This window comes from Solanum pennellii, chromosome 4 (genome assembly GCF_001406875.1).
Source record: "Solanum pennellii chromosome 4, SPENNV200".
Lineage (NCBI taxonomy): Eukaryota > Viridiplantae > Streptophyta > Magnoliopsida > Solanales > Solanaceae > Solanum > Solanum pennellii.
This window is the reverse complement of record NC_028640.1, coordinates 76,476,132-76,492,415: the sequence shown is the minus strand read 5'-3', so window position 1 is coordinate 76,492,415 and position 16,284 is coordinate 76,476,132. Positions and strand designations below refer to the sequence as shown.

General features: G+C 29.5%; 3 protein-coding genes across 3 annotated transcripts; 2 read left to right on the top strand and 1 right to left on the bottom strand.

Annotated features, from left to right (window-relative positions):
* Positions 1-1,332: 1,332 nt before the first annotated feature.
* LOC107016032 (tetracycline resistance protein, class E-like) lies at positions 1,333-6,571 on the bottom strand. The gene is made up of 14 exons (XM_015216507.2): positions 6,118-6,571; positions 4,127-4,238; positions 3,878-3,990; positions 3,645-3,767; positions 3,369-3,559; positions 3,207-3,282; positions 2,971-3,057; positions 2,779-2,859; positions 2,482-2,514; positions 2,227-2,280; positions 2,104-2,145; positions 1,915-1,993; positions 1,744-1,814; positions 1,333-1,663 (listed from the first exon to the last, which is right to left on the bottom strand). Exons 1-14 carry the CDS (start codon positions 6,280-6,282, stop codon positions 1,580-1,582), a joined length of 1,311 nt encoding a protein of 436 aa, XP_015071993.1. The 5' UTR covers positions 6,283-6,571; the 3' UTR covers positions 1,333-1,579.
* Positions 6,572-10,847: 4,276 nt separating this feature from the next.
* On the top strand, positions 10,848-12,824 carry LOC107016272 (F-box/kelch-repeat protein At3g23880-like). Its single transcript, XM_015216762.2, has 2 exons — positions 10,848-12,145; positions 12,327-12,824. The coding sequence occupies exon 1, from the start codon at positions 10,941-10,943 to the stop codon at positions 12,108-12,110; it is 1,170 nt and encodes a 389-aa protein (XP_015072248.1). The 5' UTR covers positions 10,848-10,940; the 3' UTR covers positions 12,111-12,145; positions 12,327-12,824.
* A 1,131-nt stretch (positions 12,825-13,955) lies between these two features.
* LOC107017888 (thioredoxin-like protein CDSP32, chloroplastic) lies at positions 13,956-16,011 on the top strand. The gene is made up of 2 exons (XM_015218168.2): positions 13,956-14,519; positions 15,347-16,011. Exons 1-2 carry the CDS (start codon positions 14,091-14,093, stop codon positions 15,806-15,808), a joined length of 891 nt encoding a protein of 296 aa, XP_015073654.1. The 5' UTR covers positions 13,956-14,090; the 3' UTR covers positions 15,809-16,011.
* Positions 16,012-16,284: the final 273 nt, after the last annotated feature.

Genomic DNA, 16,284 nt, shown 5'->3' with positions numbered 1-16,284 from the left:
TTAATTTTTAAAATAAATTAGATCACATTAATTTGATATTTTAAATAAAAAAATTAGATATTCTAAAACTATATAAAAAGTATTAAATTACAAATTCTTTTTGCATATTAATATGATGAAATGCATCTTAAAATGTTAGTTAAAGTTTTTATAGTTTGACTCTAAATATAGAAACTATGATAAACAATGCCGGACGAAGGGAGTATATCAATGTTCAATTTTGGAATGTTTTCAAATAGGCATATATTTAGACAAATTAATGTTTCTTGAATTATTATTAGTGTTAATTTTTGAGTAATAGTATCACATAATTAATGTTTCTTAAATTACTATATAATTCTGTCACGAATTTTAATATATATGTTCTTTGATTCTCTCTGGTTCCAACAAAACAGCAACAACTTTGTTTTCTATTTTTTTTTCAATTCCAAGATAATTTGTTTTTGAATGTTGTGCACAAATTAACTCATGTGGTCAATCGGCTAAGTGTCATTACTTAATTTATAAATTAAGCAAGTTAATCCTCTCAAGTCACGAAACAACCAAAACAAAGAATTTAATATTTTTTTTAAAATATCGTAAGTTTTAAAATAACGATAAATTATTTATATGTGATCTATAAATTACGAATTTAAATTATGAAAACAGTTAGTAACTTTGAATAATTTATATCACACTCTTCGAAGTGCGCTCTTTCCTATCCATGATTGTGGGGTACTTGCTTTGCCCTTTTTTTTTTTTGGTTATATTTATTTCTTTGGGCAGTAATTTCTATTGTTAACAAATGGGTATTTATTCATAATTTTGTAACTCGTTATGGGTTTGAACTCAATATTTTACCAAACAAAACTTCATATCATCAACTAAAAAAAGAAGTAGTTCACATAGTTCAAAATACAAAAGTTTAATTATCATATTGATTAGACTATGTCCGCCTTAAAATAATTGAAAACGAATTTCTTTCTTTCTCTTGATCTCTACTCACCTTCCATAGAGCCGAGTCAATGGATTTTATATATCTATGTCACTTCATACGGCCCCATTTCATTGAATTCACTATTAATGGTAGAATTTTTCAAATTATAAGTTATGTGGTACCACATTCATTTTTATATCGATATTAATTAAGTCTATCGCCTAGTATACATGAATGGAATCACATTTTTCAGAAAAGAACAATTACACCTACTCACTAAATACTATACTTCATTAATTCCTACAAATAGAGATTTAGATATATCTAAAATATCGTATTCAAATAAAAGAATTATCGAAGATGTTAATGAAAAATAGAGAAATAATAAATAGTATTATCAAGTAGAAGGAAACATGTTCCATTCAAAGATATTCTATCACATTCATGATGATGTTCTAATAAATTACAATATTTCATGAAAAAATAATGTAATAGTGGATCTACTTGGATAATCATACATTTCTAGACATTCTTAATATCCTATTAGGAAGAGCCTCAAGTAACTAAAATTTTGGCTTCAAATTGGAATAAATTTGTAATAAAGTACTAATTGCATGAGACTATATACAATCAATATAATTTACTCCAATTTCTTGGCTATGGCTATGCTAAGTTTGAATCATTTACACTCCAATTGGTTACATTATTATCAGGCTTTATCATAAGACTCTGAATGAAGGCTAGCATCTGCAATATAATTGAATCATATTATATAAGTAATTGCAACAAAAATAAAATTGAATTATGAATTATGAGAAAGAGCTTACTGATGCAAATGCAGCACAAGCTAAACCGAATCCCGGGTAATGGAACGGGGCGTTTTGCGATAGAAATAAAGCTGGAAATGAAACGATATCATCAGATTAAGTTGACCTAAGTTCGGAAAACGTAAAAACAGAGAACTGACAGAACAAAAGAAAGAGGGCTTATTTAGTTACCTGTTAAAGGACTAAAAATTAGTGGTGAAACTACACTTGCAAATGAACATATGCCTGTGATGCATCCCTGGACTTTTCCCTAAAAGGGAAAAGTTAAAGTAAATTTACTTGTTGTCAGTGGCGGCTCAATAAAATTAGTAGCCTAAAGTTAAACCCGAACAAACTAAGTGGTGATTGTTGGATATGTACCTGCTCATTTGGCCCAATTTGTTTTGACGCAATGCTCTTTAACTGTAATTAGTATAAACCCTTGTCAATTTTTGATGTTTATAACTAATGAACAGGAGATGGATTAATTTGAAATGAACTTACACATGGCATTGCAAAAATAGACAAAATTGAGATCATAGCACTTGCATAAGGGACCTGCATGAATTTTACTTGTTAGAAACACCTCAACTCATACAAAAACCAATGGAGCATGAAGGGGGGAGAAAGTCATGTTGCTCGGATTCTTCAAAAATGTTGTAACACTCATGTTAGTTTCTTCGAAAATGAAGGATCTGATATGAGTGCGACTGTGTTTTTGAAGAAACCGAACAAGTAGTAAAGAGGGGAGGGACCTACCCAAGAGGACCAAGCAATGCTGTGAAGCAACATCTGCAATTGGATTTGGAGACAACATCAATAAAACAAAGTTTTTGAATTGCTTCAAAAAACATACACTCGTTCTGTTTTAATCTGTTTGTCTTACTTTCCTTTTTTTAACAACTTTAATTCTAACTTTCTACCTGACACGTTTAAGATGACTAGATTCAAAAGTCTTGTTTACTCTCTTAAATTCTGTGTCAAGTCAAAACTAGACAAATAAATTGAAACGAATGGGCTATGTAGTTAAGTATATATAGATAAATTGTTTTGTACATGAAGACAACTGAAGAAGAGGCCAATAGAAAGCAACTTCTCTTCTCCAAAAGCAGGAGCTAATATGGGCATGAGAAGTAGCTGCAATAGCACAAAAAGAAATCAGAATATTTTTAAAACCAATTAAACTTCAGAAAAAAAATGAATATATACAAAATAAAAAATGATAAAAAATAAAATCAAGTTAATTACCTGTGATATGGATCCTGCTATCCCAGAAATTATCAACAAATCAGCAAATTGAATTTTGTTAAAGTGAAATTGTGCCTTCAAGAAAAACTGCATAGATTTTTAAGTTCAATAATCCATATATAAAGAACGTCAATGTTCAATGACATATATCTATGTTTAGAGACTTTATTCATTATAAAACGTCAACATATAAAATGAAACGAAAGGAGTACCATATGATACGATATCAAACTTACAAGTAAAGAAGCTTCAAGGCCAACTTGTGCAACATTGGCAAAGAATGAAACAATAGCTGCATGTAAAAATGTCGAGCTGCAAAGTCCATTCAAAACGACTATAAATTTCAAATCCTGAATTCGACTCTGATCGATTGATAAAAAAACAAGTCTTAACCTAACCTGGTCTTTAACAAACAGAGCATATCACTGAATGAAGGCAATGTCTTGAAAAATTGGAATCCTTTCTTTGGAGCTTTTTCCAATAAACAACTAGTCTCTGATTTTTTCGAGCAAATGTTACCATTCGTTATCGATTCAGGGAGGAAGATTTTCATGTATACTAAAGCTATCACTGCCATTGCTGCAGCAACCTACACACATGTAATAATCGATTTAACAACAATTAAACGATCAGTATATATAACTTAAATCATACTAGTTGAAAATATCGCGTACTTGGAAAGTGGAAGCAGTGGATAAGAAGCGAGCAGAGAGGTTTCCACAGACAAAAGCAGAGGAAGCAATTCCAGAGAGGACTCCAAAAACAGAGGCACGACGACTTTCTGGAACATTATCAGCCTGAAATGAACAAAAAATCGCGTAACTTTATTATATTAAACTAGTACTATTTGATCTTTAAAAAAAAAAATTCCGATAACAAAATTCATGTTTTAAAGTGTGAGAATTACCACATAGGCGAAAGCAATACATTGAACACTTCCTTCACAAATCATAGCAATGAGTGTTCTTAGCACGTAGTAAGCATAGAAATAGTATTTTGTCCTGCTATATGCCAGTATGGCTAGTGGCCATTTCAATATCAATTCGTTCGTCAGTACATATAACTTAAACTCTGTACTTTAACGCTCGATTTGAAAAAAAAAACGAAATATAATAATGAGATTAAGTTAAATTGAATAAGAAAATGTAGAGATTACCTAAAGGGAAGATGGAAAGAGTCATAGGAAGAGTAAGCATTACTTTTCTCCCATATGTGTCTGATAAGTTCCCCAATACTGGCATCATCACCAATGATCCCAAACCTACTATCTGAAATGTTGTGATAAAAACCATGCCCCAAAATATTCATTAGAGGTCTCGAGTTCGAGTTCTGAAAATATGTAGTGTGGCTAGACATAGAGTTTACAAGGAAAAGAATTGTTTTTGAAATTTGTAATATAGAACAAATCACAAAAATTTATGTTTACTACAAAATAATTTCATTAATAGTAAGATAAGAAGTTTGACGCTATATTGCTACTATTAATTATATACTTTCTTTGTCCCGTGAAATTTTTATTTTTGAAAGTCAAACAATTTAAGTTTCATCGGAAATTTACGTAAAATTATATATTTGTAAATGACGGAAAAAGTATTGTAGGTGATAATAGCAATTCAAAATAATTAAAAGATATATAAAATATTTACAGTCAAAGATAAACTTATTTGAATTTTGAAATTTAAAAACTACCACTGAGGCGATAAAAGATAAGTCATTCTTTATTTTATCTAACTAAAAAGATAAAGTTTTACAGGACAAATAATAACATGAGATATTAGATCAAAAAAGTTAAAAAGGAAGTTTCTTAAAGAGCCAATGAAGAAGAAACTTCTTATACAAAAAATAAATAAATAGAGCATATACGGTATTTAGCTTTTTTCTTAAAAGAAACTTCCTATTATGAACCGGTCCAAAAATGTACTAATATATATGATCCATATTGTTATTAGGATGGATACGATTTCTTCATTTTTAATCGAAAATTTAGGTTTAATTTTTCGATTAAAGAAATATTAAAGAATGTTTGTTCAAAAATATATCTTACACGTGAATTAATTAGAACTCAATCAAAGTTTTAATCACCTAATGGAAAAGAAGAAATATTTCATCATCGTACTAAGATTCTTTATCTAGCTATCAAATTAAAAGCATTCACTTTACCCTACTATATACATTAGTATATTTTATTTAGAGTTCAACTTTTTTATACCAATAATGAAACAAATTTAATGTTGTTCTATTAGCAAAAAGGTATATTTAAGAAATAATCAGGAAAAATAGAATCGATATAATCTGTTACGACATGTTAAATTATATCAATAGTATACAAGTATCTTATGTAATAGATATTTAAAAGTTCAAACATTCCTTATATTTTTGTCTTTTTTTCCCCTCAAATTTTTGTGGTGAAACTTACCATCAAACTTAATAGAAACTCTAAAGAGATAGCTTTGATTGTAAGATAAGCAATGAATAAATATTATTGATTATTTTATGGAGATGTATATTACTTAATCATGAAAACATATTTTTATTAAAAAAGTATATGCATGATATATGTCCATACTTTTATTAATTTGATATAAATATTTAATGTGGATAATTTTTACGTACTCAAAATCTTAAAAGTGATTCCCTATGTATAAGTAGAAAAAGAAGATAGTAACAGCCACAACTCACATGGATGATAAAAGCAAATTAGTTGCTACTTTTTTTTTTCTTGAAATGGTTATACGTATTAGTATGATTGTAACTCCACAAATTAAAGTAACGTTGATAAAAGGAAAAGCAGATTAAAAAAAACTTTTCTTTTTTTTTCCTATAGACTAATTCAACTAATCTTAATTCACATCGAATGAGAAAACACTTTATATTAAGAAATTATCAATATACAAACTCAAAATCTCATATTACAGTTAAGTGTAAAAGAAATTTCAACTATTTTTCCATCGTGATAAAAGTAGTCATGATGCTATTGGAACATAATCATATAATCATATACAATAACATAGTTAAGTAAATTATATAGTGAATTTTCTTGAATTCCTCAATAAGAATTCTGACTTCGTTACTGATAACAACAGTTATATCAAATACAAATAAGTTCAAAACGATGAATCAGATTGTTACAGAGGATAGAAAGATTACCGCTTGTTGAACTCCGGTGAGGTAAATAGCTAGTGAGCATTCATCTTGGCCTGGACAAATGGCTGATAATGTAATATCAGTCATAGGTGGAATCACCATGAATGTGGAGAAGCAACTCAAAAATACTGTCATGAATAAGTGACTCAAACCACAATATTTCTCCATTGCTTTAAAATATTTTTTCTTTCAAAATCCCAAAAACACACACTGAATTTAAAGAAAATGAAAAGAGCAAAAAGACAATCTTATAAAAAGTAGTAAAAGAAACTAAGACAGCACATCATAGGAGAAATATTGTTTCTACTATGTTTCTTCTAAGTTAATGTCTTTTTTTATTTTTTGCATGACAATTTGATAAATTATATTTACTCTAGCTAGCAAAAGTATTTATGGAGTTTAAAGTAGAAGGAAATGAGGAAAAAAAGATATTTTATTATATTAAATAAAAGATAAAAGCAAGTAAAAACAGAGGGAAAAAAAAGAAAAAGTGGTTGTAATATTTGGTTTAAGGGGGGAATATGATGGAACATTAATAATATATAATATATACAAAGAAGAGTCATATAAGTCAAAAGAGTAATGAAAGTGCGACGATGAAATGATGCGTAGCTTGCAAGAGAAACATACGGTAAAAAGTGAAAAATTCAGGGATTTAATATTTTCACTAAAATTAACTTATGAGGTTTGAAAATAAAAATACAGCATTTGAGATTTAATCTCGAATGTAAATTTTAAATTCACTCAATTACTAAATCAATCTCTTATTTCAGGTTGAAGAGGTATATATATAGATAGATAGAAAGAGAGATTAATCTTTCGAATATTATTATATCATAAAAAACTAATTTAATGCGCAAAATATCTCGCTTTCACGTAAAATTTAAAGAATCACCATATTTAATGAGATTTAATATAAATAGCCTATCATAATACAAAGTTGTTGCTTCAAATATCTTCAACAGAGTTCACTTGAATATTAAGAGGACTTTTTTCTTTTTCTTTTTGCAATAATTATAACAATTACTATTATTATTGTTATCATATATTTCTAGGTTATAATAGCATGACTTATCATTGTGGATATAATGGTTAGATGCATTGGAACAATTTACTCTTATTTCTTTTTCTACTTCTCCATTAAATTTATCAATTTTTAATTTTTTCCCTTTTCTTAAAAAATAAATGAATGAGTAAAAAGTTTTTTTCCCACTTAATGTTCCAAGTGCACCTTCATTAAAAATTATATTTCAAAAATTAAATTAAAATCTCTAATTAAAAATAATTAAGATAACAAAAAAGATATTATAGTGCATCAACCACAAGCTCTTTTCTAGTGTGGCTTACGCATTAAAGCGTACAAGCGAGAGGATTAGCAACTCACACTTTAGTAGGGCCATCTTCGTCATTTTGTTTTTTTTGTCTTTTATTTCTTTTTATTTCTTTACGTACACTAGAAGGTAATTATAATAATAATAGTAATAATAGCAATTTAAACCTTTCGGTTGAGAGAATTTACTTAAATTTGTTCTTTTATTTATCTAATACTTTTCATTAATATGCTAATTAAAATCACTAGTTCATTTAGGAATTGAATCTCGAAAATCTTTTCATAGCTAGTTTGAATTATGTAAATTTTAACTATGTTGATATTAATTATTTCATCTTCAATCTAACATGAGATAAATGATCGATTTCCTCATACCTAGCTAATACATATATTAATTATGTGAATATTTAAATTGAGCCAAAATTCATATTAATTTAAGCATAAATAACTTACTTCTCGATAGCTAGCAAATGTTTACCAAACCCTTTTCAGATTCCCTCAAAAAGCGATCGGAAAGCGAAGCCCTTCCTTCCAATCCAAGCCGGCGAAGCCGCCCCTATATCTAACCACCGCTCACCCCGATCACATAGTGGCATGTTCATGATGCATCATAATCAAAAGGCCGTAAAGTAAAGAAGACTTATGCATCAGTGTACTGTCATGATCACTAGCTCGATTTTATTTAAACATAAAAATTATATAGTTAATTGTTATACTTTTTTTTAAAAAAACTTTTATTTGTGTACTCTTTTTCTACTTTATGTGACACTATCGCTAGAGTGATAAAGTAATTTTTATGCTTAATTACCATAGTTTTTCGAGTTCAAATAATACTCATTCTTATTACTCGTCTTTGTTAGAAATTAGTGTTACAGGATGAGAAATAAAAAACATATACTTGCCTAGTTAATAAAAAAAATTTTAATGTTATTTTTCTTTTTATATACATCTTTAGTATTCACGAAAGATATGCCATATTTTATTTAGTTGTTACAACACAATATAATACAATAAAAGTACAATACAATATAATACAACAATATTATACAAGTACAACATATTCAATACATTACAATATAATATAATACATTTATATACATTATGTATATGAACGATCCAACAAAGTGTAAACATCATTAACACGAGAATCTGGTGAACTAAGACTTCCATGCCTTGTTTGGAAAGTTGTTATCTGTTGTATGGTAATATACATTATGAGATAATACATAACAATCAATACAACGATGTATTATGATACCGAAATTAACACTTATCCTAACAAAGTGTCAAACATAATGACTAAGCTCGTATCCTTTATGAAAAATTGATGTCTTGTCTTCAAACATACCACCAAAGTAAACCTATGCCATTTCATATTCCTTCGTAATCCACGTATAAATAGATTTGTATTATTATAAAAGCGATTTATATATATTTGAAAATATAATTTTAATCAAAAAGACTCACACTTTGGCGAGGACCCATCTTTGTCATTTTCTTTTGTCTTTTTTTTTCTTTTTTAATATGTATTACATTACTTACACTAGCAGATATTTTTGTATATTAGGCCTTTACTCTATAATAGTAGCAATTTAAACTTTCGGTTGAGAGAGTTTAGTTAAGCTTGTTCTATTCTTTATCTAATCTTTTGGATTGATATGGTAATTAAATTCATTAGTTCATTGAGTAGATAATTTTATGTAAATATTAGCTATTTTGTTAAATTTAGGTAAGATAATATTTTAATTTTTATAAATAAATAACTTACTTTCTAACTAGCTAGTAGTTATCAAACATCGTGTAACTTTAAAAAATATATATAAGTGAGTTATCTCTTTACTGTCTATTAAAAACGACCCTCAATATGCATGGGTTATTTGTGTAGTCCTTTTTTCACTTTACGTGATATTAAAATTACTTGCTTAGTTAAATGAAATTTTCTTTAATGGGTACGTTAACTCCAAAAGATAAATACAAACTATTAACGATGTGTTGGTTATAAGTTTTTTCAACTTTTACAAGTTTGGTTTGTCAAATATATAAATTCTTTTTTTTAAAATTATATTTTTTAAAAATGAGAAAAATGACTTTTCAAATAAAACATGAAAATCTAGTTTTACACGTGATATTTCAAATTAATTATGTCTTTCGCACTCTAACAAGACGCCTTTATCTTCACTCTTAGTCTAATAGCCCTTATCCACACCCCATTCCAACTCTCCAATACTATAGAGTAATATTTTGTTTTCACTACTTGGATTCACACGATGTAGCTATTGGAATTTGTAAGTATAGAAAAAGAAAATAGAGAATTATAAACGTAAGTTGCTTATGAGATACACATAGCATCTTATTTAAAGAAATAAAAAATGTAAAAGATCTCAAATAAGTTTTTTATAAGCAAATTAATACTCCATATTTTGACAACATCACTTTGAAATAAAAAATTTAAAGTTGGAATTTCTTCTTTTAGGAGTTTCCCAAACTTCAAATTCCTCTATTTTAAGTTTTCCACTCACAAACTACTATTTTCTTTTCAAGTAAAATTCACATGCTAACACAATTTTACTTTCTCCTTTCTTTTTATGAAATAATTGAAAAACTCACAACATTGAGAATTTAATTATTTAGTATATGAATATGTCTTTTAATTTAATTTTAGTAGATATTTATGTCTTTTATTTTTAGATTTGCACAAATAAACAAATACACTATCTTAAAGTCAAGTAGAATGTGTGTCTACTTGCTCAACCCTATACTTGTTTAAGTATATATTAATGCACATCTAATGACGAAGCTAGAATTATAATTGAAAAGATTAATATGCTAAATAATGTTGTACAAGATCTCAAGCGGAATATATTGAAAAGTGTTGCTAACCAAATTCGAACCCATCTGCCTACTAGTTTCTAAACCACAGTCGCTAAACCAAAGTCATTTACTTGTGTTGTGGCATGTCGGAGTTTAATGTTAAACATATAAACATAAAATACATATTGAACATATATAAACGATATAATTGTTTGATTCAAGGTTTCGAGTGAACCTTCCAAAGTCCATATAGATTCGTTTTTGTGCACATTCTTTTAACTTTTGAGTATACACAAATAAATGCTTAAATTTATGTAATATTGCATAAGCAAATACATACATCTTAAATAACATATATAAAATAATACATAAAATATTATGTAGAACATAAATTATCACGTAAAAAATTAAATAAAACATATGTATCTACTTATACACACGAAAAGTGAAATACATAGATATGCCATGTAAAATAACACTTCTAAGTTTGATGCGTGACATGATTTTTCCATATTTTTTTTTCTTAACTTAAAACCAAATTAAAGTAAAATAAGAAATAAATAATCCTGGAAATTTAGGAATAGAAACAAAAAATAAATAAAAAAACTACTACTCTAATAGAACACTTCTCCAGTCAACCGATTCTCCCATTTCACTAATCTTCAAACCCTAGGTTTCCTCTGTAATGGAGTCGCCGCCGCCGATGAAAACCACGAAGCGCAGAGCAGCAGCAACAACATCAATTACTGGCTTAACCATTGATAATTCAGTTCTTCCTATAGAATTAATATTTGAAATACTCATAAGACTGCCTGTAAAAACCTTGCTGAAGATGAGATCTGTTTCAAAATCATGGAGTTCTCTCATCTCAACTCCCGAATTTGTCAAAGCACATGTAAAATTTTCAGCCAATAATCGAGAATTTGCTCACCACAGGCTTCTTAGTATCAGGTCAGGTACTCACATTCACGACGACGGACGTACTAGTAGATGGAAAAATTTCCGCACATATTCTCTTAATGCAATCCTGTATGGAGAATCTCCCTGTTTACCTGTTGAGCTTCATAATTTTGGTATTAGTTATAATGTTTTGGGTTCATGTGATGGATTGTTCGTTATTTCAAAAACCTGGTATAATAATGACATTGAGGATCTGTTTCTATGGAATCCGTCTATTAGGAAGTTGAGTAAACTTCCTTATTCAGGAATTGATGTGTTCAATCGTAGATTTGCTTATGGATTTGGTTATATTGAATCTCAAAATGATTACCATATTGTTGAAATTGTGGCAAATAAACCTAGTTATTTCATTGCTGATATTAGTGTTTATAGTTTACGAAATAATTCGTGGAAAACCATTCATGAGTTCCCAAGTATCTCTTTGCCTGAAAATGTTAAATTTATTAAAGGAAAGTTTCATTGGATCACTGGTGGTGGTAGTGGTAGTAACGCGACATGGTTCAACCCCGGAGATGAGGAGTTTGGCAATGTAGCATTGCCTAACCCAAGTGGTGACACTTCTAACTGGAAATTAGTGTCTTCATCTGGTAATCTATGTATGACTTGTGACTATAGAAACAAGACAGATGTGTGGATAATGAAGGAGTATGGACTTGCAGAGTCGTGGACTATTGTGGGTTCGATCCCTAAATTTGTAAATAAGGTGGTTTGGCCGATATTCATCTCTCATAATGATGAAATTCTATTGCAAGACGTTTCAGGTTTAGTGTGGTGGTATGTTTCACGAGATGATGACAGTGTTGATCGTCCTGAGGATCAAACACGTTGTGAATGTGATCGTGGAAGCGAGCTTAATCTATACGTTGAAAGTCTTGTTTCGCCAAATTCTCCTTGAAAAGCGAAAAGCTATGGATTGAGGAGTCTATTGAGGTAAGAAATGGTACCCCATCCATTTCTCAGTATGATATGTAAATAGACAACTCTTGTAGAATAATTGTGATTATCTTTCTTCCTGTTGTTGTTTTTCATGTTGATGCTATTTAAACTCTGAAAAATAAACTCTGTTGTGTCCAGTTTTTCATATACTGTCTCAATTTTTTGCCAAGAATAGATCTCTTCAAGTGTATCGAAGATAGCTATCTCGTTAGTGAATCCAGGTGGTGCTCATATGTAATAAAACGAGACAATTGATACATAAGCATGTAAAAGCAGGAATAACATAAAGTGGTTGAAGTTTGGTTCAACACGAAGAGTCTAGAATCCATCGGAAATAGTCTCTTTACTGCACAAGGTAGGGATAAAGTTTGTTTACACCCCTTAGATCCACCATGTGGGATCATAGTGGGTATGTTGTTGTTGGTGTTGAGGATGAGTCATACATGTTAGAGAGTAATGAAAGAGCATCAATGTGTAGCTAGCAAGTTCAAAGCTGAAAGTTTACCAGGGAGACTCGAAAAAGAATTCTCATTAATAATGAAAGAATACTTATCATTTCACCACAATTCTTGTTGCAAATATCAAATTATTATGTTCATTAGAACTCGGACAGATGAGAAAAATTAAAATATTAAAGCCCACTGCTGCAATTGTAAGAAATTTAGAATAGACCCATACTGGTTTTAAAGATGGGCCAAGACAAAATTTTAGTATTAGGATGTTTATGTGGGCTCCAATAAGACTGGTCTTTGGACTCTACAATTGATATTGGCCTGTTAGAACCCTTGAGATTTCATGTGATTCTCCTTTGGGCTTCTTATCCAGTCCTGTGTGGATTTCTCCTCAATTTTTATCATTTGCGTCTTCTCTATTTATGTTACAGTGTTTGATTGAACACGTGATCTAAAACAAATCTAGACAACTAGACGTTCTCGATGTAAATTATCTTATCAAGAGTAAAATTTGAAGTTTAAGTTAAATTATTTCTAATAAAATATTTTTTTCTGAAACAGACCAGAAAAAAATATGATAAGTACATAAGAATAGATAGAAAAATCGTATGTCTAACACGTTGCTTCTCATTTCAACTTTCTTACAAAATATCAAGCACTTGACATTTTAGAACTCTTAAAAAGAAAACAAATATGTCTAAGTCAAACTAAGATTATATTATCAAACCTTTTACGGCAAAAGAAATAAGCTAGTCCACGTATAATATAACAAATACATCTATTTCTATTATGTAACAAGTGTATACATAAAACCAATTAAAATCTTCAAACAAGTCTATTAGGAGAAAAAGTTCTTAAAGCAATGGTAAAGTCATATTCGTGACACCTATAGATTATAGATTCGAGCTGTGAAATTAGCCGTTGATGCTTGCGTAATTTTATCAAACTGTTCAACTTTTAACTAATAGTTTATTTGGCAAAGCTTTTCGGAGGTCAAAAAATTTATTTTTTATTTTTGAAGGTGCTTTTATATATATGTTACTGCTTTTCAGAAGCTAAAAAGTAATTTTTGTTAAAAACATTTTTTTTAGATAAGTACAAATACAGTTTTTAAAAGTTTCATCAAACACTAATTATTCTTTTTAAAAAAATTTAAAATTTCTTGTCCCACAAATTATTTCTTATCAATTAAGAAAAAAATGGCCAAACAAATTACAAAGTTAATTACCTATCAAATTATGATTTTTATAAGACCCAAAGAAAATCACACATAAAAACAAAAGAAGCAAAAAATCTAGATAACTTGATAATTCTCTTTATATATGTGGCTCCTATGTAACCAAAGCCTATCAAGTTGATTTTTATAGATACTCCAATCCAATAGTGTCACAACCTCATATCAAACTACATTTCCATTTCCCCTTTCTTCTAAACTTGACATCCCTCTTCCTTTGGTGGCTATTCTTGAAAAAAAAACTCTTTAATCTATGGCTACTCTCACAAATTTTTTGCTCAAACCCTCTCCAAATCTAGCTTCAATTACAAAAATTAGCCCTTCACTATACTCCAATTTCCCTTTTGAGAAATCCAAACAATCAATTTTCAAGAACCTCAAAACAAACAAGCCCTTATTGATTACAAAGGCAACAGCAGCACCTGATGTTGAGAAAAAAGTGGCTAAAAGTGAAAGAGTACAAAAGGTTAATAGTATGGAGGAATTGGATGAAGCATTAAAAAATGCGAAAAATCGACTAGTTGTGGTTGAATTTGCAGGCAAAGATAGTGAACGTTCGAAAAATATTTATCCTTTTATGGTGAATTTAAGTAAGACATGTAACGATGTCGATTTCTTGTTGGTGATCGGAGATGAAACGGAGAAGACTAAGGCACTCTGCCGGAGAGAAAAGATTGACAAGGTAATTTTAGAAATTCACACGTATTATTACGTCTGTTTCAATTTATGTGACGATAGTTTTGATGTTACATGCATTGAAATGGATGGAGATATACATGAAATATAACTTAGTGAAAAGATTGGCGTATATCTAATATATATATATAATGGATTGAGTATGACTAGATCTAGCTTTCGATAAGAGGCGATTCCAATATTTAGACTTGATCCATCGATAGGTTCAATTTTGAAATCATAACTTTAAAACTATAATATTGATTAAAATTTTAGCGATTTTTGTATCACTAAAAAGAAATTGTGAATTTTATTTTTCTGCAAATTTTCATATTAATCCTCAAAAAATTCTCCATATAATTCATAGTTTTCTTGTAGTATATATATTTCGCATTATAATACTAAGTATAGTGAATCCATATCAAAGAAAGCTACAACCCCTTCTTAAGATAATCTCTTTGATAACTAGATGTGGATCGAGTATTTGAAATTTATTGGTTCAAAACTTGAAGTTTATATGTATAATTTACTAAGTGAAGTTCGCAATAAATATATAGAATGGGCTAAATTAGTTACTAGTTTCGATTGAACTCGTACTAAACACACTATGACCCTTACTATCTTGCTACAACTTCCACCATATAACGTGCACGATCCGATAATAGTAGGGAAAAGGGTCTGATATATATATACCCCTTAACTTTGTCATGAGCTGATATACCCCTCGTTATGAAAGTGACTCATATATACCCCTATTGTAATCAATTACGATCAAACTCAAAGATGAATGGAATATTTTAGCTAATATAAGCTCTCTTTTTTTTTTCCCAATAGGTACCACATTTCAACTTCTACAAAAGCATGGAGAAGATCCATGAGGAAGAAGGCATTGGCCCGGACCAACTAGCCGGTGATGTACTCTACTACGGTGACAGCCACTCCGAAGTAGTGCAGCTCCACAGCAGAGAAGACGTTGAAAAGGTAATCCAAGACCACAAAATCGATAAAAAATTAATAGTCCTCGACGTTGGATTGAAGCATTGTGGACCATGTGTGAAAGTTTATCCAACAGTGATTAAGCTATCGAAACAGATGGCTGATACAGTCGTGTTCGCGAGAATGAATGGTGATGAGAATGATAGTTGTATGCAGTTTTTGAAAGACATGGATGTTATTGAAGTGCCTACGTTTTTGTTTATAAGAGATGGTGAAATTTGTGGAAGGTATGTTGGTTCTGGGAAAGGTGAACTTATTGGAGAAATTCTTAGATATCAAGGAGTTAGGGTTACTTATTAATATTGTTGAAGTCATATTATATACTTAATTGGGACATTTGGTTTGTGTTAAATGATTATGGACTAGTTAAGTGGGGAAAAAACCAAGTTGACTTGGTTGAGATTTAAGTTTTGGTATGTTTAGTTTGTAAAACTATGTTGTAAGTGATCAAGATTGTCATGATAATTGATTTTAAATGAGAATGTTATTAGCCTTGATTTAGAGTATGTTTGGTATGAAAGGACAATTTTCCCATGTTTGGTTGGGACAAAAGTTTTGGAAAATGTTTTCTAAATCAACTCGTTTTCCTCAAAATTAAGGAAAATGACTTTCCTTCAAAAATTAAGAAAAATATTTTCCACAACTCTCCTCCAATTTCAAATTACATTTTTTTTTTGAGAAAAACATCAATTTTAAAAAAATATTTTCAATTTCATAATTTTATTTTTTCACTTGATCCTTGACCTTCCCCCCACCGGCCAGCTCCCCCCCGCCCA